Source organism: Sesamum indicum, linkage group LG10, assembly GCF_000512975.1.
Source record: "Sesamum indicum cultivar Zhongzhi No. 13 linkage group LG10, S_indicum_v1.0, whole genome shotgun sequence".
NCBI classification, from domain to species: Eukaryota; Viridiplantae; Streptophyta; class Magnoliopsida; order Lamiales; family Pedaliaceae; genus Sesamum; species Sesamum indicum.
In genome coordinates, this window is record NC_026154.1 from 15485068 (window position 1) to 15507617 (window position 22550).

General features: G+C 35.4%; 3 protein-coding genes across 6 annotated transcripts; 2 read left to right on the forward strand and 1 right to left on the reverse strand.

Annotated features, from left to right (window-relative positions):
* Window positions 251-6432, forward strand: LOC105172694 (RNA pseudouridine synthase 4, mitochondrial). 4 transcript variants are annotated; one of them, XR_848677.2, is made up of 11 exons: window positions 251-635; window positions 1145-1195; window positions 1314-1460; window positions 1572-1619; window positions 1695-1775; window positions 2650-2763; window positions 2900-2998; window positions 3717-3828; window positions 4537-4583; window positions 4710-5131; window positions 6089-6432. XR_848677.2 is itself a non-coding variant. In XM_020697262.1 (10 exons), exons 1-10 carry the CDS (start codon window positions 327-329, stop codon window positions 5064-5066), a joined length of 1296 nt encoding a protein of 431 aa, XP_020552921.1. In that variant the 5' UTR covers window positions 251-326; the 3' UTR covers window positions 5067-5376. The 4 variants fall into 4 exon arrangements, 3 of the variants coding, with proteins under 3 accessions (XP_020552921.1, XP_011092538.1, XP_020552922.1); XM_020697262.1 differs by lacking the exon at window positions 6089-6432 and having other exon boundaries at window positions 251-601; window positions 1349-1460; window positions 4710-5376; XM_011094236.2 differs by lacking the exon at window positions 6089-6432 and having other exon boundaries at window positions 252-635; window positions 4710-5376.
* LOC105172693 (protein unc-50 homolog) lies at window positions 6669-13010 on the reverse strand. The gene is made up of 10 exons (XM_011094234.2): window positions 12756-13010; window positions 11475-11542; window positions 10875-10900; window positions 9996-10086; window positions 9632-9727; window positions 8403-8471; window positions 8180-8238; window positions 7975-8097; window positions 7128-7199; window positions 6669-7049 (listed from the first exon to the last, which is right to left on the reverse strand). Exons 1-10 carry the CDS (start codon window positions 12846-12848, stop codon window positions 6985-6987), a joined length of 762 nt encoding a protein of 253 aa, XP_011092536.1. The 5' UTR covers window positions 12849-13010; the 3' UTR covers window positions 6669-6984.
* Window positions 15187-19198, forward strand: LOC105172695 (reticulon-like protein B11). Its single transcript, XM_011094237.2, has 6 exons — window positions 15187-15368; window positions 15502-15682; window positions 15897-16038; window positions 16151-16220; window positions 16306-16482; window positions 18834-19198. The coding sequence occupies exons 1-5, from the start codon at window positions 15317-15319 to the stop codon at window positions 16473-16475; spliced, it is 615 nt and encodes a 204-aa protein (XP_011092539.1). The 5' UTR covers window positions 15187-15316; the 3' UTR covers window positions 16476-16482; window positions 18834-19198.

The window sequence follows — 22550 nt, forward strand, 5'->3', positions numbered from 1 at the left end:
TAATTTTAATTTTAATTTTAAATTATTTTTTATTGAATCTGAATATATTTTATTTTATTTTTATATATAGAGTTAGTTTGGAATATTTTTCTCCAAAATTTTAATTTATATTTAAATAATCTTATCGTATATATAACTAATATAGCCACTCTTAATATGATATAATATCAATGTTGGAGTAAATAAATATATTGTTATAACTGAATAAGTTGTAGATAAAGCCACGTGCCATTGGAAGTCGAATATAAAAACGCGCCTCCGCTGAAAAATTCAAAACCCCAAAATTAAAACCCTAACTTACGGCGGAGGGACTTCTCCGCCGAGAAATGTTTCGTCTGTGGCGGCACAACGCCGCCGCGTCCAGCGTCAGAGGAATTTTAACCAAGACGGTTTCCGAACAGCAATACTACTGCTCCACCGCTGCCGCTACCAACGGGGAGAACTGTGGAAAAGGAAAAAATGATAGCCGATGGTTGATGTTGCCTCCATTTGACCCCGCCGTGGACGGTTCTTCGATTGGAAAGAAGCTGTGTGGCGAGCCAACCGACTCAAGCATGACGGCTCTTAAGTGGATTGTTAAGTGCTGCCCTCATCTCCCGAGGTCTCTTGTTCAGAAACTCTTTCGCTTAAGACAGGTTCATTTCACCGTTACGCGGGAATATAAACAGGCTCACGTTATCAAGCATTTCGGGGTGCAGATGAATCCTAGATAAGGATTGTTTTTCTGAAGCGAGAGATTTATGCTTCTATTTTCAGCTTTTATCAGGAAAAAAGAAAAAAAAGCTGCTAGTATGTTTGAAAAAAGCATCACAATATAACACGATTTTGATTAACATGGGAGTACTAGAGAATGAAAGTTGATAGAGGATTTGAAATCAATTAAATTGTTATATATGTATATTGACGTAAAGTAGCAATAAAAACATGCCAAGTTTGTGTGATTATTGTTTTAACAATTGCGTATGAATGACCAAGTGTTGTTAGATCATATGATTTAAAATCCAAGCTTATACACATATGACCTTGAAATGAGCCAAGCTCTAGCTCCTTTTATGTTTATTGCCTAAGCACTAATTCTTAAATAAGCATGCTAACAAGTGTGTGTTGACAATCATACCTTTTCTCCTATTATGATTTGCTTCAGGTTCGAAAAGAGTGCTCCAATATTGAAACTAAAGAACAGCGTCCAAGAAGGGTAAAATAGTTATTCACAATTTATGAAATTTGATATTGTTCTTGTTGATGGTTTTTGAGGACAAATATGGCCTCCAACTGCACAGCTGATCTTATGTTATATTTAATGATATCTAAAGATAGGAGCTAAAGATCTGATGGATATTGGTGATAGAATATTGCTTCCAAAATCTGTTGATGGAAAGTCTCCTTCAACAACAGCAGTATCTCAGAGCTTTTCCGATGAAGAAGAATTGAAACTTGTCAAGAGTCTTGAGTTGTATAAGGTATCAAGGTCCATAAATTTGTAGTCTGTCTGTTATGCAGCTAGCAAATATTTTTATGTAGTATGTATTATGCTTGAGGGGAAAACCTAACCTCTAGATACATTATTTTAGGATCCAGCCATAATTGTCATCAATAAACCGCCTGGAATGCCTGTACAGGTATAAGTAGATGTTCATTGCTTTCTCTGTGATTGCAGGACATGTGCCCTCATCTTGTACAAAGTTCTTTTTCAGGGTGGCATTGGGATAAAGAGAAGTTTAGATGAATTAGCTGCCAAGTATTTGAAATATGATTATGCAGAGTCACCTCGCCTGGTGAGTTCTAAAGTCTCTTTTCATGTTACGTTTTCCTTATGTGTTGTGTGTATACATATAAGGCAGTCCACCAAGCTGCCTGCTAGGTTTGCTTTTGCTCGGATTGTATGATGTCTGGAAACTTCAACCACGCGCCTGGTTCGTGTAACCTTGCAGCATGCTGAAAGTATCTTATGTATTCTGGCACGAAGAGCCATAATATTTTTCGAATGGCTGGCAAAAGCTAGGATTTTACTGCACATATAATGCTAATGTTTGTTGATCTTTTTCTTCAACTTTATTTTCTTTTCTTTTGCTCATTTTATCATTCAAGGTAAGTCATTTGATATGCTGAGTAGTAGTTTTGGGAGGGTGCTGTTTCATCAAAACACAAAGAAATAAATACTAATATGCAAGATTGCTTTTAACATTTTAGTAGTACATGTGGAAATTGTATTTTCATGGTATTGGACTATGCAGACATTATTTTCATAGAATATATCTTTACCCCAGTCATTGTTTATTTTTTCTATTTTGAGAAATTTGCAGCTTGGTTTTGAATTGATGCTATAAACTATACTTGTGCATTTAAAGGCACAGTTTGCTACACATAGGCTTGTTTTATTGTTAATGAAAACACTGGATTTAGCACTGTCCCGATGTTTCACTCTACCTCATTGAAATGAGATCAATTAGGAGTTATCCTTTTGAGATACTGGCCAAAACTTTTGTGTTTGGTTTCCAATAATTTTACCATGAATTTTATCTTTTGCAGCTTTTCTGGGAGAAAAGAGCTTTACCTGTTATCTTTAAGTATGTCAATTTGTCCTGTTTGACTGTTTCTTTGGTCTAGCAAGCAGCCATTTACCTTTTGCACGTTTTTGTTGGTAAATAGGTGCACCGACTTGATAGAGACAGCAGTGGTATATTAGTGATGGGAAGGACACAGTTAACCGCTACCATCCTGCATTCTATTTTTCGGGAGAAAACTTTTGGCGCATCAGATGATGTGGGTAATTTTATAAATAATTCATAGTAGTTCTTGTTCTATAATCTTTTCTAAATAAGAAAGTATCTGTCCAACAACTAGTATTTTGCTATCTACTATAAGTCCCATACCTGAATCATCGTTTCCTGTCTTACAGGTTCCTGACAGTAAAAAAATCCTTCAGAAGAGGTATTGGGCCTTAGTCATTGGATCTCCTCGCCGTCGAGAAGGATTGATTTCTGTGCCTTTGGGAAAGGTGTCATTTATCTTACTCCACTTTAGAAGCTTTCATAGAAGTCTTCAACTCTTAACAAAATAGTCTTTGCTATTTTTCCTGTCAGTGTGTTCTTTACGTTGAATTTTTGGTCAATCTTGCCAGTTACTGGAAAGCTCTATATGTGTAGGAATTATGATTCATTTGACAAAAGATCTCTAGCATTACATGATTTGGATGGTCTAAACCTGGAAGGATTGTCTAAAGGACCTGAATTACCACATAAGATGAATTATTTTGAAGTTTATTTTTCTAAATTATAGTTGAAGTTTTTGAAAATGTAGTATATACACTGGCTTTGAAGATTTAATTAAAACCTCTTGTGCTAGCGGTCTCTTGGAACTTTCTAATTATCATGATTGTGGATTCATTTGCAAATGAAGATGGCCTTTTCTGATCTCTGTCATACATAACTTGTAAGAACTATCCTATGAAAATTTTCCTAGTAACCAAGATAATTTCTTACCAGTAAAAAAGTAATTAGTTCTGAGAAGCTGGTAACATCCATCCAAATTATGTAATCACGACTTAATGGGATTAGTGCTGATTAATGCTGCTTCAGTTGCCTAGTACTTTGGTATCTTGACCTTCATTCTGTAAAAAGGGCGTCAATTACTTTATCATGTTGGGGTGTTAGATTGTCGAAAAACTGAAGCATGCTGGCCCTTAATCTGTTTCTTCCGATTCTCCTATTATTCAGGTGGTAATTGACAATGGAAAATCTGAGAGAATTACTGTAGTAGATACTACCAAGACAGTGTCAGCTCAGCATGCTGTGACAGAGTATCGAGTTATAGCATCTTCACCATGTGGTCGGTTTCTCATGCTTGTTTCAGAAATTTGTATAAGTTGAGCTCCAAGGTTTCTGTTGCCTTGTTTGGTTTATCTTCTATTCCTGCATGCATGTGCATAATAACTTCCAAGGGAGATCAACCTTTTAAACTGTGCTGATGACTATTTACAAAGATCTACTACATTTTATTGGCCTATAAATATGCCTTACCAGAAAAGAAAATTAAAGAAAAACAAGTATTAGGTGATACAGAATAATGGTTTAGTTAAACTTGTACTGGATATGTTAGTTACTTGATGCATTTATTGAAAGCATTTCATTGTACTAAGATGCTATATCTGATAATCCAATCCTTTCATGAAGCAACTTATGATAAAATGTGTACACCGACGAAATTATTTTTTTTAAGGCCTAATATTTGCCTTGTGCTGTTGTAACAAAAACCATGTTAAGGGCTTAGGAAACATCTCATGTTAAAGTTTTATGGTTATTGAAACTAGTAGGGCTACTCACGGTTCAGAGAAGAAGAAAGATGGTTTATAACTTTTGATTTGTCTTTGAGTATATATCATCTTATGCTCTCAACAGAATGGCCCTTAAAATCACCATTGAAGATTTGTGCTTACTTCTCTTCTTCAGTGAAGTTGGATGAGTTATTATATACTTTTTACTGACAAAATTTTCAGAAGATTTTATTTCCTACTTCCAATAAAGTGATAAATTGCAGGTTACACATGGTTAGAGCTGTTGCCACTTACTGGAAGAAAACATCAGGTTTGGATATTAATCATGAATGATTCTTGCAGTATCAATTGCGTCTTCTTTTTTAACCATTATTTAACTTAAGCGAATAAGGATATTGAGACTGATTCTTTGCCTTCACCTCTGATCATTGAGCAGCTCCGTGTTCACTGTGCTGAAGTATTGGGGACACCTATAGTTGGAGACTACAAGTATGGCTGGCAAGCTCACAAGAGATTGGGAAGCCGCTTGGTTTATGCTTCAGACCTTAGATGGCACAACAAAATATCAGAAGTTCAACATGATACTGTTGGCTTCGACTCGGAAATTGGAAGTATATCTGATAAACAACTTCGTCTTCATCTTCACTGCAAAGAGATGATCTTACCCAATATTTCACTGGCCTTGCAACATAGAAATGGAATTTCAGACCTGGATACTGCAGCAACGGAAAGCATTAAGTTAGTTGCTCCATTGCCGGCGCACATGCAAAGAAGTTGGGATCTACTGAACTAGTACCATTAGTTCCAAGAGGAGGGAAGTATGATATTCACATGTGCTACTGATAACTCATGTCCCAGGTAAGAGCATCTTCTTGAGGCTAGGAGAAAAAAAATATTTACCTGTCACTAACCATACTTAAATCTGGCCGAGAAGTCACTGACTTTGTCATAATCCAAACATTACATTAGTTGTTGAAAAACTGAATTGTAGGAAACAAGATTTATTGTTAACATTGATCGCTTCTCGTCACTTTTCACCTTATTTGCATATTTTTGTAGTTACATAAGACGTATTTGAAAGTAAGTTCAACCAATTCCAAGCACTTGTTTGCTTTGGGTTATACTGGACCTTTGACATTGGAATTTGCTTGTTGATACCATAAATATATTCTATGTCGTGGTGAAAGACATCTTTTAAACTAGGTCTAGGCCAGCCCTTAGTGCATTTGAAATCGTTGTCCAATTTAATCTTAATTCAATCTTATAACTTGTGTGATCGTTTAGGAGTCAACGCATGTCTATAAGACCATTTCTGGCTGCGCTGGCCTGAATTCTTGCTCGTGTCGCGTGTACTTGCATTCCGCGGGCATAGGTACCAAATAGGAGCCACCTTATATCTAGATTTAGTAATGTAATCATTTCTCTCTCCTCCAATTTGAAATCCAACTTTTTATGGGCGTACTGCTATTTTTTGTGAGTATGAATCTCCGTTTTGGGTGAATAGTGCTGCGTTTTCCTGTATGTTTTGTTGCGAAGTAATTGTAAGCTGAGTGATCAATTCATGCATGTGCATCCAAGTTCCCTCTTCTCTAAACGGAAAAAGTGCACAAAAGCATGAGTGTTTGTTTGTAAGTTTGAACTTTTTCCTACCAATTAATTTACTTAGGAAGATAAAACTTATTGAGCTATTTAATAGCCCTCCATTATTCCTCTTACACCAGAGGATTTCTTCTCCATTTTCTTCCCTGTGCCCATTTATATTCACTTGACATGTAAGTGGAGATGCTCAACTCCTTGTCTTGGAAAATTTATCAGCCCAACATTAGGTGGAAAATAATATGGCTGGATATCGGAGATTTCCCTGGTTTTCTTCCAATTAGACCGGAAAAGAAGTCCTCACACCGTGGTTTCAATTCATACCAAGCGGAGCAGAATCTAGACCGGAAAAGAAGTCCTAACACCGTTATTCAATCCATACCAAGCGGAGCAGAATCTAGACGGGAAAAGAAGTCCTGACACCATTATTCAATCCATACCAAGCGCAGCAGAATCTGTTGGATGAACGTAACCTACATTTCAATTATCTCAGCTGTAAGTTGGCCTAGTATGGTGGTTATTGGATGGCCTGTCGGTTGTAGATGAAGGGAGTGGTCTTTTAATCCTTGTTTGAGAGCCGCCCTTGGGTAAACAAACTTTAGTTTCCTTGGAAAACTTCCAGGCATCAAGAACCTCAGGCAGACTTTAAAGTGGTTAAGGCATTCTTCACATGGAGACTTTGCTAACAGGTGCAATCACGAACCAGATTCCACCGCAACGAAAATGATTAACATTTACCACAAAAAAGGCATAATCCAGAAATGTCCCTGTTTAATGTGTATCTGCTGAGATGAAACTATTGGGAGGTACTGAAAGTGAGTTGACTATTTCATGGCAACTTCAATGTATTTTTCTGTTATATTGCAAGTGAATCATTAACCAAAAATCATTACACAAACTCTACGGTAACTCACTTTCTGGGTGAGGAGATAAGCACTCAAGGCCCCTCCGCTCAATTACAATTTCACTCACCAGTAGCAAAATGCCCCAATGCAGCTTTTCCCCAAGCTAATCCTGTTCCTCAAATTTATGCAATGAACAAGTATCAATGGTCCTCGTGTTCACAGGATCTTCTTAGGTCCTGATGTACTTCCTGAGGTAAGTGTTAGCTGCATCTATACCAATCGACTAAAGTACATGTTCATGAAATATCTTGATGGGTTGAAGCCACTTAGAATTACTGCAAACAAAGAGCAACTATAAATTTCTGTATGAAACAAGACGAATGCATATCACAATCTTGTATGGTGACACTTACATATAGGGGACAGAACAAAGACGATGCTAATTGGGTACAGGAACAAAGTGGTCCTCTCCAAGAAGGGTAATACTGCATGATAGACGAAAGATGAATTAGTATAAAGAAAGGTCCTAGATACATAGAATCATTATTGTGAAGGGTGTATTTTCAGTCTACGGATGCATAGTTTGCTCCATGTTTACACAAATGAAATGGCCCTCCGTAGCTAAAGAGCTTATCAGCATTCATTCAACAAATCTTTTGGAGTTTTTAACTTTCTCATCCCAGTATTTAATACTGTAAGCTTGATGGAAGTCCTCCTTCACTGACCAGGAGTACAAACAACTAAATAACCAGTTTATTTGCAAAGTCCAATTTCTGTGGAAAAAACCTCACTATTCCAATTTCTGTAGAACTTATCATACGCTAAGAAACTTTTGGACACTTAAACGGAACATCAGAACACATTTGGATCAATCTAGGTGCAGCAAGAAGAAAGCAAAAGACCTCTCATCTTTTAAGTATACAACAGAATCTCAACAAGCACCGCTTTCGTGAAATTTCAGATCCTCAAGTTTCAGTCAACTTTATTTCACATTGATCCTATTGCAGTACGGATGTGAGGTACAATGCTAAGCACTCTTCCTTCCAACAGCTATGGCATACAAAGGTAACACTGATACTAGTGGTGCAACTTTGTAGTTTTGGCAAGAGGAAATTCAGTATTATATTTCCACACAACACTCAAAGAGTTTACAGGTTTTGTAGCCTATTCCAGCAAGGAAAGGACACATACCAAGTCCTTGACTCATTGCCATTAAACAAATGAAAGAAATGATAATGCTTCAACAGAAAATTGTCTCACCATCATAGCCCAAGTAATTTAGGTAATGATAGTATGAAGCAGCTGCCATGAAGAGCAAATTTGATAGTAATACAGGAACAAAACCATGAGCCACCAGCAGAGGTGATAAAAAATAATGAATGACTGCCACAAAAGCAAAGACATTAGCAGCTGGGCACCGTATATTGGAGACAATTTCCAGTAAGAGCTCCCACTTTGCACTTACCATAAAGCAGCACAAACATAGGGAAGAAAGAGTTGCAGTGCACATCAAAGGCATACAACCTTCACAAGGTTAAAGATAAAGTTAGCAAACAAACCATAGTTCGGAGCACAAATCTAGACATAGTAATGCAGTGACATGAGAAAAGGCAGTGTAACCAAATATCCAGGCACAAGGGATAAGCGGATAAACTCAGAAAATATAACCAGAACAGGATGAAACTTGCCACTCCACCCGTTGCTCCACGACATGACTGTTTGGAGCTTCTTCTCGAAGATAATTGTTAGTGAAGAACCTGGAATAAGTTTGCCAAATAAATGTTCATTATACAATAGTGAAATCTATAAGGAAAGCACATTAACTAGGTCAAAGTCTTCAGCATTATGCAAATATGACAAAGAATCACTTTGCCAGCAGTGGCCCAGCATTAATTTATCAATAGGACACTGCTCCAGTTGCTTTGGGGAGGCCTCTGATGCATAGCAATGGAACCATAATACAATGTTCGCTTCTCAGAGAAATGTGGGTACTTATCCACAAAATACATGAAAATAAACTTAGAATTTGAAGGGCAGAATTATGTTAAACATGTTGAGAAAAACAGTTGACCCGGGAACATCACTCTATAGAGATTGCCTCAGCTCTCTGTTTTACTGCATTCTACAACCAAAACTCAGAAATATGGCATATTGATGGGACAAAGTGTTAAAAAATATGTAACTTCATCTTCCCTCCTTCCTCATTTTTAGTAATACAGCATTATCGTGGGACCAAGTTCAGTCGAAAGCACTCTATGTTTGATACTTTTACCATGACTATTTCGCAGGGTCAAGTAGAGAAAGTGGAAAGAACAACTATCTCCTGAGCTGCTTTTGGATCTTGGATCCTGAATTATCCTGTACTTCAACTTTTAGCAAGTCGTATTCATTACATGTAAAACATGCATGCAAGTCATGTAACACTCAAAACCTGGAAGAATGGTTACAAAAATTATGCGAACAGGAGACTATTAAACTCACTTTTCCTTCAGACATATCTACAATATATATGTGACCTATATAAAAGGTGCATAGAACAGGAAACCTTGGTGTCAAAATGTCCTTTGTAGTAACCGTTTTCTACAGATTTTGTGTGGAGAGTATTTCCTCATTTTACCCTAAGACCTTGGTTTTCTAGCAGGCTGACCATCAATTCCACAACTGGGAGAAGGCCTAAATTATAATTCAATGATTTAAAGCATAAATTTTATATTGCACGTATGTAATTAGAACTTTTAGCCTGGAACGGTGGTTAGTATCTCCAAAAGAAATTAAATGACTGAAGCACTAATTAAAGAGCTAGACATTCACAGAACTTAGTTGCCTAATTGAAATGCCAAAAAAATTTTGAGCTAAGTAATAGGACTGTGTGCAACCACTCATAACATCTTTAATCCATATTCTTGTTTGTCCTCACCAGCAACAAGTAGCCAAAATTGCGCCTGATAAGAGGAAATGGAAGAGCAATACTGAAATAACTACGAAAACAGCATGCCCTGCACTATGATCGTACCTGAAACAAATAAATGAAGGTAATTACATATGGGAGATAACCACTATTTTGCACACGAATCTACTGTGAAAGAAAAAACAGAGAAAAGATTCATCCATTCAGAAGTATAATTAAATAAAGTGTTTGTAGGAATGCAATGTTAGATTTCCTACATATTGTAACAAATTTTCAGTATTATAAATTTTCTAAAAGGAAGGCTTGCCTAGGAGGCTGATCAATACCTAGATCATTAAGGCAGCCATAACAGAGAAGTATAGAAGACACTTACGCAGCACAATAAGCCATCGCTGAAACTGACAACAGAAGACTACATATGACAACAAATGCAGGATCATCACGTGCCCACTGGTTCTTTGTTTCTGCACAACCGAAGATTTTGGGGTGGGGGGGGAAGGATCGGAGCAGGTAGGAAGTCATTAATAGCTAAAACTTAAAAAACAGTCAAATATAGCAAATGATACTCTCTTAATTTCAGATAATAGATAGTAAAACTATTATACTTTCCAATCTAGGGAAGAAACATTTTGCTACCATGGTTTTAGGAAAAAATATAGTATTCAATATCAGCAATAAAAAATCAAATTTGGAGAATGATAAACTTGATATTCCCAAAAAGAGAAGCTCAGGCATCAGCTATCTATGCAGGAGAAAGATGTACCATAGTATTCGAAAGAATGACCTAAGAGCCGTTCTACATAGAAGCTGGCTTGGCAGCTGATGTTTACAGAAGTTCAAAATGATTACATGGACTAATTCATCTTTGACAAGGATAACTTAGAAGTGCTCTGAGAAAGGAAACAATAGTTTTGGTTGGCATGGCGCTGAATGAATAATGACTCCATTGGCAATAGAGTCATAACCATCTAGCAGATGCAATTTGTAAAATCTGCATGAGGTGAATACTGCTAGTATACATGATGAATTATTGGCATGTTGGTACTCTGGAAAGATTCAGTAATATTTATCTAACCATGAAACTTAATCAAGCAATGGCAATAAAACAATGCTTATTACGTCTTAAACCCATAGTAAACCTATAAAAGACTAGTCATCAGAAACAATAAAAAAGATGTCATAGCAAAAGAAAGCACAACAAATATGGAAATTTATTTCCAAAAGGTGAACAAGGCTTCCCTAGAAGACTTACGCTTGTGATACTTGGTATGTTGATATCTGCATTGTCATACATTTCACATGCAAAATATAGAAATAATATCATTAGAAACCCGAGAAATTAAGAAAAAAACGTCAACAGAAACAACAAGAATAACATGAAAAGGTCAACTAGCAACCTAAAACCTAATGTATGCTAATATCGTGGAAGAATGATATTGCTTGCAAACAACATGTTTATTCTAAAAGAATTCCCTGGATGATTGCTAATTTTTATTAAAGGGAAAAAGACACAAGAGAGAACTTTTTCGTCTCTTGGCATACTAGGAACCTGATAACAAAAGTAAGTTTCTGTATCACACATAGCAAGGACTATTCGCCTTTCATCAACTTGTCAGTTGTAGTATGGTATGAAGTTGGATATTTCACAAACTCTGTCTCTCACACAATATAATTGAAGAAATCAACAGGTGATACTAGTCTAAGAAAACCAGGAAAGAAGTGCAAGAGTCCAGAGGGCTTAGCTGGAATATATAAGGACGGTTCAACAATATTGTGAGGATCAGAATTAAAGATCACAAGAAAATACATCACATAGGAATGATTATAATAATTTGCAAAGCTGGATACCCACACGACTTTCGGTGAAGTGCATAGGTGAAGCATTTGCCAGAAAGTATATTCAATGTCCATTTGTTGCCACTGCATTGAACCACCCAAAGAAATTGGTGTCACTGAGAGAACATAGGAAATGAAATAACTGTATCTGTTGAAAATTATTAAGATTTAAGTAGACTACCATGAAACACATTTCTTCCATTAGGCTTCTGGAAAAAATTACTAGTTGCAAAAAGAAAATAATGACGGCGAAATTCTAGAAATCATACAGTCAGTCACCAATAATGGCTACGTCTATTGTAAGCCAAAAGTTAGACAACATAGCATAAAGGAAAAGAAACATAAAAGGAATTTATGTAACATGAGTCGCTAAGAGACTGAATGTGGTCGACAAAACCTTCAATAGAACTAGACCCTCAAATCCAATTAGAATGTATTCCTCTCCTTGTCCACTCAACTAATGACCAAACAAGGGGTACCTAATGCAATTAGAATTATCTTAGAACTATGTAAATTTGATTAGTTCATTCCAGTTTCTTGCCAGGAAGTGGGGAGGATGTTAAACAATCAATGGAAAGCTCATTAACTCATAGTAGGAAGTTCATATTTCTACTTATTGACTGTGATCAAGCTGATGAGCAATGACAACCTCAAAGTTCAGGTTCTCAGTTATTGTGTAAGAAACAACATTTTCATTCCAACAGGAATAGAAAAGTGATGGAAATTGTTAGATCCAGCAATAACTCGTATTCAGAGCTCAATACAAGATAAAATGCGGAGAAATATAAACTTAGATCTTAACTGTTTTTTTGCTTTTAACTGACCAGAGGAAGAAATTAAACCAAATTATTAAATTAACTTGTTCCCATTTAGATAAAATTTTATTACTGCCGAAAGTCCCTCATCTCTGCCTGCGGTTAGCTACCAATTAGAGTATGAATTTTCGGGATTACTACCTGTCTTAGGATCAAGTGCGGCAAAATCCTACTTCTAGTAACAAATAATTCGTCTCATCTAAACCAAGGGGGTAAAAAAAAACAATGCAAATGTCGTGATACTCGGCAACATTTCTCACATTATCCTCCATTCATTCCATTATCTCTCGTCCTGAACCACATACAAGACGCGAACGCAACAACACCTCATCACAACGCAATGAGACAACAATTCGGAGGCATCGATTAAAACATTTTACCATAACGATCAAGATCAGATCTGTAATTGGAACAATATTTCAATTACATATGCATGTAAATTTGTGAAGAAGACGACGAGAAAGGGAAGAGGGAAACGAAACCTTGACTATTCTGCGGAGGTAATGAGGGAAGAGAGAATTGGGCCGGGCGTGAGGGCCCGGACGGACCTTCGCTGATGAAGAGGTCGGCAGCATCTTCTTCTTCTTCTCTAATTTCTTCTGATTTTGATTGTTTTCACTGTAATTTCCTGATTCTACTACTGATTGGTTTGGTTTTGAAGATCTCTTCGATTTCAAGGATCTTTTTCCTTTCTATTTCGTTGTTCCCTCCTACTCTCCCCGTTTCTGGTAGACTGTAAAATGTAAATGCTAAAGTCCGGATACGTTCTCTTTGGGCTGGGTTTTGTGGAGGCCCATCAAATTGGGTTCCTAAGCAAGCTCGAATGTTGAGCCTATCCGGTTTGACCCTCTTGGGCTATGAACCAAGGCCCAAAAAGGTGTCGTTTACCTTGAGATCAATCCCATCTAATTGTAGAATTCTTTTTTAATAGAAATGATAACTATATCATAATTTTGATGTTCATAGAAATGGGTTAATCTAAAATAGTCCAAAAGAAAGAAAGAGATCGCAATAGCACAAATCAATTCAAGACCCAAGGTGCCCCCAAGGAGCCCAGTGTAGGTGAGTTCTCAGAAATCTTACAAAATGTGCCCTCAGAAAATGAATTGACTAAATGAGAGGTCCAACCGACTCAAATTTCAGAGGGTCTAAGTTCAAGAACGCCTCACAAGCCCACAAGAAAATTTAGGTACATCAAATTTTCTTCCCAAATTCAAAGTTCATATCATATGCATCAGTGGGTGGTTTAGATGGCATCCATGTAAGATCCCACATCTTCCTAAATCAGATAAGGATCAACGGCCCCCTTGGATATACGTAATGTTTCTAGCCAGAAAGCAATCTATAAACTTTAAGAACTTGACCTCAGCTGGGAGAAAGTGTCTTCTTAACCACCTCCCCCAAAATTCAGGAGGCATCTTATTTCGAGAAGATATTCTTATTTGTAACGAACTTCAATCCCCCCTAGGAATTGTTGGTCTCCAACCGTTAAGATATAATTTTTCGTTGAATCTGGTGATCTTTCAACCATTGAGGACGCCCCATCGAATTATAGGGGATTCAGTCTTATCCAACCATATTGAAATAATCTTTCACTAGATCCGTTATGTTCAACCAACTAAAGGTTGCCTATAAAGTATTTGAGAATTTGGATTGAAATAAGAATTTGAATAAAGTATTTTAGACAATTCTATATTAAAGTAATCTAAATAATGACTTAAAAAAATATTTCCAAACAACTATATATATATATATATTAAAATTTGTGCACCTAAAATCCCAAGGGCAATGAGAAGGCTGAAGTAGCAAACTAAATGATCTATAAGGGCAGGTCCAGTAAACTGCTGCAAGCTCAAAGACTTTAACTTGAATGAAAGCCCAATCTCAACTAGCTAGGCCCAAACTTATGAACCTCCACACCGCACCTCAGTGGCATCAGTAGACGCCAATATGGGAAGAAGGTAATGTGGCACGAGCTGTCTGAAGCATCAAGTCAACTAAGATACCCGAGTCCTCAGTAGATTTGCCTGATCACCCTCTCAACAACTTTGTTAAAGACTTTCAGATGACCTTATCATAAAAGATTGTACAAATATAATGGATCTATTCGTAAAGAACTATACCTATCCATGGAGATAATTCTATCTATTGATGATATCCTCATATGCCAGGGTTAAGATGGATTCAGACGACTAATAGATAGCTATTCCCCTCCAAGTCAATAGAGGTTTGATCTCCTCCCAAAGGCCGTGGGAGCTGTCCATAAATACCAAGACCATCTCATTTTGAAGGGGTAACTGACAATTACATCTGCACTTATGAAATTTAATACTCATTAATATGCTATTATTTTATCGATAAAATATAATTTAAAATGTTTTATAATATGAATTATAAAACAAAAAAAATATTATGAATTTGAATGCAGGAAAAATGCAAGCAACCCCCTTGTGATATTGCAAATGAGTAAATTACCCCCTTATAAAAAAAATTATGATTTACCTCCCTATATTTTTTAAAACACACCAATTTACCCCCTCCCCCCATGATTTTTAAAATAAAGCATTTTTACCTCCCTATACAGGGAGGTAAATTGCTTCATTTTAAAAAATATAAAGGGGTAAATTATTATATTTTTTTCATAGGAAATAACGTGCCCATTTTCAGTATTACAGGGAAATAAATTGCTATTCAACCATTTGAATTATCTACTTTCACATCTAGGAATTACGAAATTATAATTATATCAAATATTCCAATTCAAATTAAGTATGTTGTTAGAAAATAAAACTATGTTACCACATTCTTGTCAAATTTTTTAATATATAACTATTTTACCAACGCTAAATATTACTTTTTATTTTGTTTAAAGAAATTAAGAAAAAGTTGGACAAGAAAAAAGGAAAATCGGCATCTAGTTTGGAGTCTTTGGGACTTCAGACTTCACAGTGAAATTGCGAAATTCCTATCATCTCCCTCTCCAAATTCTCCCTCCCTATTCTCTGAAAATTCTCCGCTTCAATTTTCAGAAACCCTAATCGCCATGGTAGAATCTAGTCGGTTCTCTGTCCATCTCGCTCTAGGCGGTGGTGCAGGTACGATATTGCACACTTATGATCCAGATTATAATTACTCCTGCAAAGGTTTCATGTAGTACGTGATTTCAATCTAGTATCGATCCATTCCAACATTTCGACTATGATAATTGTGTTATTTTTGGTGATGCAGTTGCCGACGTGTTGTTGTGGAGGAAATGGTACCGGAGCGTCGCTTTTCTTGTGGGGTCAACTGCCCTTTGGTTCCTGTTCGAGATAGCTGGATACAATTTACTGTCGTTTATATCGAACGTTTTATTGTTGCTCGTAGCAATCTTGTTTTTTTGGGGTAAATCTGCATCACTTCTTAACAGGTAGATGAATTAATGTATCTTAATTGTTGTATGCTTAAGTTTTCAGAGTAGTCTACTGATAGTAATTATTTTTGCACTTACTTTGGACATCACTTGATGGCTCTTACGGAAAGGTTTCTACTTTGTGTTACTCAATTTCAACAATGGGTTTTGTGGGTTTTAGTTACTTGATGGGTTATGGAAACTTATTGAGTAAACTGTTTCTATGATTTAGACCTCTCCCGCCCCTCCCTAGTCTCGTGGTTACTGAAGAGAGTGCTCTGAGGGCTGCTGATGAGATGCGAGTTTGGGTAAACTATGTATTGGCAATTGCACACGACATTGCATTTGGTGGAAACTTGAGACTCTTTGCTGAGGTGCTATAATTTTTGTTCTCCTCCTTGTTATGCTTTGTTTACTAACCCTTGTGGTGCCTTTGCTGATTGAGGGGGATCTTGTGCCTGAACCTTGATGGGCTTTGTTTATTAGGTTGCTATACTCTTGTTGGTTATTTCCTACATTGGCAGTCTTTTCAGCTTTTTTACGCTGGTCTACATAGGTAAGTCTGGATTCTAGTAAATGCTATATTTTCTTTTGGTCTACATAAGTAATGTGGGGATTTTTTTGCATTGTTATTATGACAGATGTTCTTCTTAGTTTCTCACTGCCAGTGTTGTATGACAAGTACCAAAAGCCAATCGATGACAAGCTGAGTGCTGTGTATAATATAGCTCAGGTACAATATCGGAAAATTGATGATAAGATACTGCGAAAGCTTCCGTTGCCTTCAAAGAAGGAGAAGAAGATCCAATAGACTCACTGTAATCTCTTATATCCCTCTTTATACACACAGATACACCCCTATATATATATTTCTCTCTATCTTTCTCTCTTCTCGTAGTGGCAGGACGCTTATTTGCTTGACTATGTTATTACCATACTTGATTTATGTATGGTTTTCTTCATGACACATGCGGCGAAGTGCAAACAAGTCATGTCTATTGAATATAGTTGCTCTCTCCTCTGTTTCACTTTTGTTGTTTGTGATGCGTACAAAATATATAGTCTCATATTTTCAAATTTGTTCTTGTGAAAAAGCCAAGAGTTATAGGTTACCTCAAATGAACAAGAATATATGTTCTTTATCAAACATATAGACTTCAATTGTTCCCTTTTTGGCACTTAATTCCTCATATGGGCCATTTCCACATTTTTTTTAAAAAATTTTGCATATAACACTCCTGCATAAGACATGAATATCTATAAAATGATAGTCAGTTTTCAAGGTGCACAATGGGCCTGGCCAGCTCATTACTAGCATGGACCAGGCTAGAAAAGTCCGGCCTAGGACCAGCCCACTACTGTTCATGACTAGTCCTGGGGCGGCCTTGGGCCTTTTAAATGGGCCCCAATTAGGTCCATTTATAATCCCAAGCCCAGCTTGTGAATCAGCCCCGTTGAGGCCTAGATCAAGCACGAATTGACTATTTTATTTTTTTATGAAATAAAAATTTTCTTTTGAACAATTACTTAAATTTTTTGTAGAATTATGAAATACAATAAATAATAAATTAAATCACACAATAAATCATAACTAGAAAAATAATAGTTAATTTTATATAATGAACTTAGATGATAATAAATTTTGAAAAAAATAAATAAAATATATTAATGAATTAAAGTACTAAAAATTTAGAAGTAGAACAATAATTATAATAATTTTTAGAGTTCCATAAATATAAAAAAGCTACTTGAATAGTTAGTTTAGGAGAACAAAATAAAATTCATATGCCATGCATTATTATTATAAAAAAAAATGGCCCAATAGGCTTAGCCCCAGGCTCGACTCAGGACCAGGTGGTCCTGCGATACTGGGTTGAGCTGGTCCTAGGTTTCAATGGCCGGTCCCAAGTGGGCCTGGGCCAACCTAGCTTATTTTTTTATTGGTTCAAACTGGTCCTGGGCTGGGCTAGCCTAGCTCAGCCTACTGTGCATCTTTAGTCAGTTCTATGATAATCTAATTAAAACAGTATACAGCTTAAATGTAAACTTGAATATTCGTTTGTTTTCTCTCAAAATGATTAAAGTGATAATTTTATTGCTATGCAAGCCATAGCTCAGGTTTCTTTCCTCTTTGGTCCAATAAAATATGCCTATGGTGGCTATTTCTGTTCAATCAGAATATTATGCCAAAGATGAAAAGAAACCCAACATGGAATGAGGAAAAGAGAAGCTGAAAACTAGATAGAAAATAAAAGAGGGATTGTTTACTTGGAGTAGAAATTATTATTGTTGTCTACTGCCCTAATGTGGAGGTTTGCGTGAGTAGGAGTTATTTCCATTAACATGTGGCTGGTTCTTGTATGAATGAGTTCAAATGGAGAACTCATATTGAAATGTCATCAGGACAAGTCATATCACAAATTCAAATTTCTTGTCAGAAGTGGAAAAGTCCTGTGTACAGATTATTTTAGGTTGCTTGATTAGAATTTAGTTCAGTACTAAATGACATAAATCGACTTGTTTCATGAATATAGCTTGAAATATGCCTGAAGGGCAAATGATGGAAAAATAATCACATTGTGATGCAAAAGCCTCCCAGAAATTTAGAAATGTCCTTATCCCTTTTATGACACTGGAGACTGTTTCTAAACAGAATTTAAGAACATTATTGAAGAAGGATTTTGAGGTTTCGAGTGCATATTGGCTGGAATTGCTGTTTTGTCCCCCCCCCCCCCCCTCTTTTGCGGCAAAGAATGCATTATTAAGTGTTTTTAAGATATAAGCAGTGGGTTCGGAGATTCTTAAATCAAATCATTTTTTAGCTTGTTCTTTTAATTGTTTAGCATGTGGAGATTGATCTTGTTTGCCGGCGTTCTTGTAGCAAGGATACTTTTGATTACTCTACCACATCCAACTTCTCAATTCATTAGATGTATATATGACTATGCTAGAACATTTAGCTTGTTCATTAGATTGATAGACTATTCGGAATTTTTATGCATAATATATAAACTTAGATTTACGCCTCATGGAGGAAACCCAAGATGATTGCATGTCATGTTGGAATTGAAAGATTTGTTCAACTTGAAACTTATCAGTGTGTGTGGGTCAGATCTATATTTTAATGCATGGTAGTATATTTCCTCTAAAAAGCTAATGCTATTTGCAGGTGCCTTTTGCTGGTTTTTTGGCATCTTGTTTGGCATCTAACTTCTGTCGGATGGATCAGTTTTGAGGACCATCAGAGTTGTAAGTCATTTTGTGGCTTCTGGAAATTGTTAACACTGCCTGTTTTCTCATTCTTGTGGCTCGTTTTGTGGTAATTTTGGCCGTTCTTAAGCCATATAGCTCTCTTCACAGTTCATACACTCTTCTCCCACTGGATGGGAGGATAACAGTCCTAGGAATTAGTTGTGAAGCTTTAGGATTGTAAAGATTGATCTGTGCAATTGCAATGTGTATCTATGTTGATGCTCTTCATTGGGGTTGTTCTTGTTTGACTCCAAAAGTTAATGACAAGGCCAAAATAACTAGTTAACCTTATTTAGTTGTGCATGTTAAATGCAAGGGATAACTGAACCTTTTTTTTTTTCCTGAGGTTTGGTGTAATTATACATAAATTTCATATGGTTTTAAAAATTATATCTAATACTCTTGAGGTTTGCATCAATTTAGCAAATAAGTCTCTCTTTCAGTTAAAATTCACTGAATTTGAAAATTTTATCATGTTTTGCGTTAATATTAGCAAATTTCATGAATTTTGACTAACAACTGAACTTATTTGTTAGCCTGAAGCAAATGTTAGGAGTATTGAATGTAATTTTTCAAACAATAGCAATTTTATGTGTAATTACAACCAAACTTTCAGGGAAGGTGAGCGTGATTATCCCTAAATACAAAGATCGGCTTCACACATATTGAAAAGTTTTTATCTAGTCTTGTTAAATTCAACCAATCTCATGACACGTGATATATTTGTCATATGTTTGGTTATTTTAATTAAATAATATAATAATTATATAAAAAGTATTATATTTGTGGTATTATGAGTTGGGACTAGACCTACGTTAGAATAGGTAGGCAAAACATTATTGACATTGAAGATTGCTTGCAAACCGTTCCCCTATTACAAATCCTTATTCTCACTCAATTGCAGCAAAACCAAGATTGTGGTATACATGAATTCGGGAAACATGATTTTAGAGGGTGTTTAAGTACGCTTATAATTTTTTTCAAAATATTTTATACGATATTAATTCGATAATTTTCTTTAAAATGGATTTATAAGTTCTAATGTCTTATAATTTTTACATGCATTTTATAAGATTTTGTTTTTAATCCGTTTAATTAAGAACCACACCCTTTCACTTTAATGAGTATAACCAAGTCTGTATAACACTGAACCAAGGCCCCAATCGTCTCATGCTTTCGACTTTGGAGCATTTGGCGGCTTAAACCGGAGCAAAAATTTATTAAAAAAATAAAAATTAATTACATTTATACCCTTTTGAAAATATAGATGATACTTTTTCCTAAAATTAAGTTCACCCATTTATTGGGGCTCGAACAATAAATGCTTACTATAACAAAAATATTTACATAAATTTTGCTCTTTATTTAACGTATTCATGTATATTCTTATATTCATAAAGGGATGAATGTGATGTATATATATATGGAGTGATATAACATTATTAATTTTTTTCTAATAAATATAAAATTATTATATTAGAATGTTAAGTGAGGGTAAAAAATTAAAAATTTTATGTAATTTTTTTGCTAACATTAGCAATTTTTCTCTAAGCCATAACAAAAGAGGATCAGTAGTAAACGATGAATTTTCAAAGTGTAATGTACATATAATGTTAAATATATATTTTTTTGAAATAGTGTAACTTCGCATTTTTAAATGGGTCTAATGCATGCAAAAGTCACACATAGTGGGCAATCCACGAATTTGGGATCTATCTAGCAGAATTCATTTACGAGCATAAAATGGGGACCTGCAAAAGGAATATTAGCATCCTAATGCTTAAGTCAGTATATGATTTTTTAATATTAAAATTAAAAGAAAGAGACATAAAATTGAAATAAGGAGTTATAGTGAAATAATTGAGGAAGGTGGATGCGTATTAGGAAGATTACTTGTGTGAATAATGAAAAAAACGTCACCCTATAGCTAAGGATGGCAATTAGCCCTGAAAAATCAGCCCCAACCCGAACTAGTCCCGTTTGGGGCAGGTTTTGGTGGGTAGTCTATTCGGTTGGGACATGATGGGTCTGAACCAAACCCACACCCCAACTAATATTTTATATATTTTTTATTATTTATTATTCATATGCAATACATTATTAATAAAATTATGATATTATATGTAAATTTTTAAAAAAAATTTGCATATATTTAACTATATATAAAAAATACAGAAAATAAAAAATTAGTTGAATGTATTATTTGTAGATCGTCAAATAATATTATTTAATGAGAAAATTAATAATTTAGATGAACAACTACTTAGTATAATTAATTTTAGATTGAAAACCATATCTTATTAAAATTGTCTACATCTAAAATTATAGTTATTTTTAATACATAATTTGAGACACTTACAAAATTAAGAATAAAATAATAAAAATAATTTTTCCAATTTCATCTTTAATTTCACTAATTATTCAATTAATTCAATAATTAATTTATTTTTAACGGGACGGGGAAGAGATGGGGCAAAATGGGTCGGGTTGGAGGGTTGGGGATTTAAAGAGGCTAGGCGGCGTGAGATTATTTGGGGCGGGTCTCGAGTTCGGGGAAACCCGCCCCAAACTGGCTCCATTGCCATTTATACCTACACCAAGGGAGAAGGGCTGGGCTTTATAGTAGTTGTTCCTAATAGATGCGTAGGTAGGCTCCCGTGGAACTCAGGTTGATAGTTACTTAATGATAAGTCTCTTCGAAGTTTGGGACCATCAGCAGAAACCTTTATGAAATCCTGGTTGCTCATGGAATCTTCCAAGGAATAAGATACCTAAGGGATATGTTTTTCGAAATTTCATAGGATCCTGGTTCGTCGTCATCACAATCTATGTGGGCGTCTTCACACTTGATGCATGCTAATGTCTTAAAAATGTAGCCGACTCAGTTGTCCCGTCAGCACCAATGTCTTGGGCCAGCAGGCCTAGACATAGTCCATATTCGATGAGCCCGTTTGCTTGAAGTCTAGCCCACCAGAAGGTTATTTCCTCTTGGGCTTTGTGCATTTCTAAGCAACTTGTTTCAGGTTGTCGTGCAAGTTGGATTTTTGAGTAGGTTAGACCACCTAATTGGATTGGATGTAATAATTTTGGGCATTAGGATGTAAGTGTAGTTAATTTTAAAAATAAATTTATAGGATTCGAAAATTTATTGGTAGGTTTTGTTTGACTTGAAAGTTTTTTATTTTTTTCAATTTTTAGTTTGGCGTAAAAGCGATGGTGTTTGCATGAAAATATTGTGAGTTGACTAATTAATAAAATAATTTTGTTTAAGGTAATATAATATGTTTGGACATGAATGGCTCTCTTAACATTGGTAACTGACAGACAATAATTTAACACAATTATTGATTGTCTTATTGACTTTTTTCCTTTTATCATTATATAGCAGATAAATTTTAATTTCAATTGAGTTTGACAAAATTAAATTAATTTTATCGTAAGTGCAATATATTTTTTAGTGTAATTGATGTATAATTAAAAATAATAATTAATTACATAACAATTATACCATATTTATTTTATAATTGAATCTAATTTAAATAAAAATCTTCCAGCATGCCAAGGTGAAGCTTGCACGTTTCATAAGACAACTTTGCTAAAAGTCAACTAATGTTTAATTTTATAGTTTTTAGTA

Excerpts from the sequence above, each read along its gene's own strand:
- LOC105172694 (XM_011094236.2), top strand. The coding sequence starts at position 327 with ATGTTTCGTCTGTGGCGGCACAACGCCGCCGCGTCCAGCGTCAGAGGA. Across the intron at positions 2,764-2,899 it reads CTTTTGGCGCATCAGATGAT|GTTCCTGACAGTAAAAAAAT; the intron begins GTGGGTAATTTT and ends CCTGTCTTACAG. Across the intron at positions 4,584-4,709 it reads TTACTGGAAGAAAACATCAG|CTCCGTGTTCACTGTGCTGA; the intron begins GTTTGGATATTA and ends ATCATTGAGCAG.
- LOC105172695 (XM_011094237.2), top strand. The coding sequence starts at position 15,317 with ATGGTAGAATCTAGTCGGTTCTCTGTCCATCTCGCTCTAGGCGGTGGT. Across the intron at positions 15,369-15,501 it reads CGCTCTAGGCGGTGGTGCAG|TTGCCGACGTGTTGTTGTGG; the intron begins GTACGATATTGC and ends TTGGTGATGCAG. Across the intron at positions 15,683-15,896 it reads TCTGCATCACTTCTTAACAG|ACCTCTCCCGCCCCTCCCTA; the intron begins GTAGATGAATTA and ends TCTATGATTTAG.
- LOC105172693 (XM_011094234.2), bottom strand. The coding sequence starts at position 12,848 with ATGCTGCCGACCTCTTCATCAGCGAAGGTCCGTCCGGGCCCTCACGCC. Across the intron at positions 10,087-10,874 it reads ACATACCAAGTATCACAAGC|AAACAAAGAACCAGTGGGCA; the intron begins GTAAGTCTTCTA and ends TCGGTTGTGCAG. Across the intron at positions 7,200-7,974 it reads AAATTACTTGGGCTATGATG|TATTACCCTTCTTGGAGAGG; the intron begins GTGAGACAATTT and ends TCTATCATGCAG.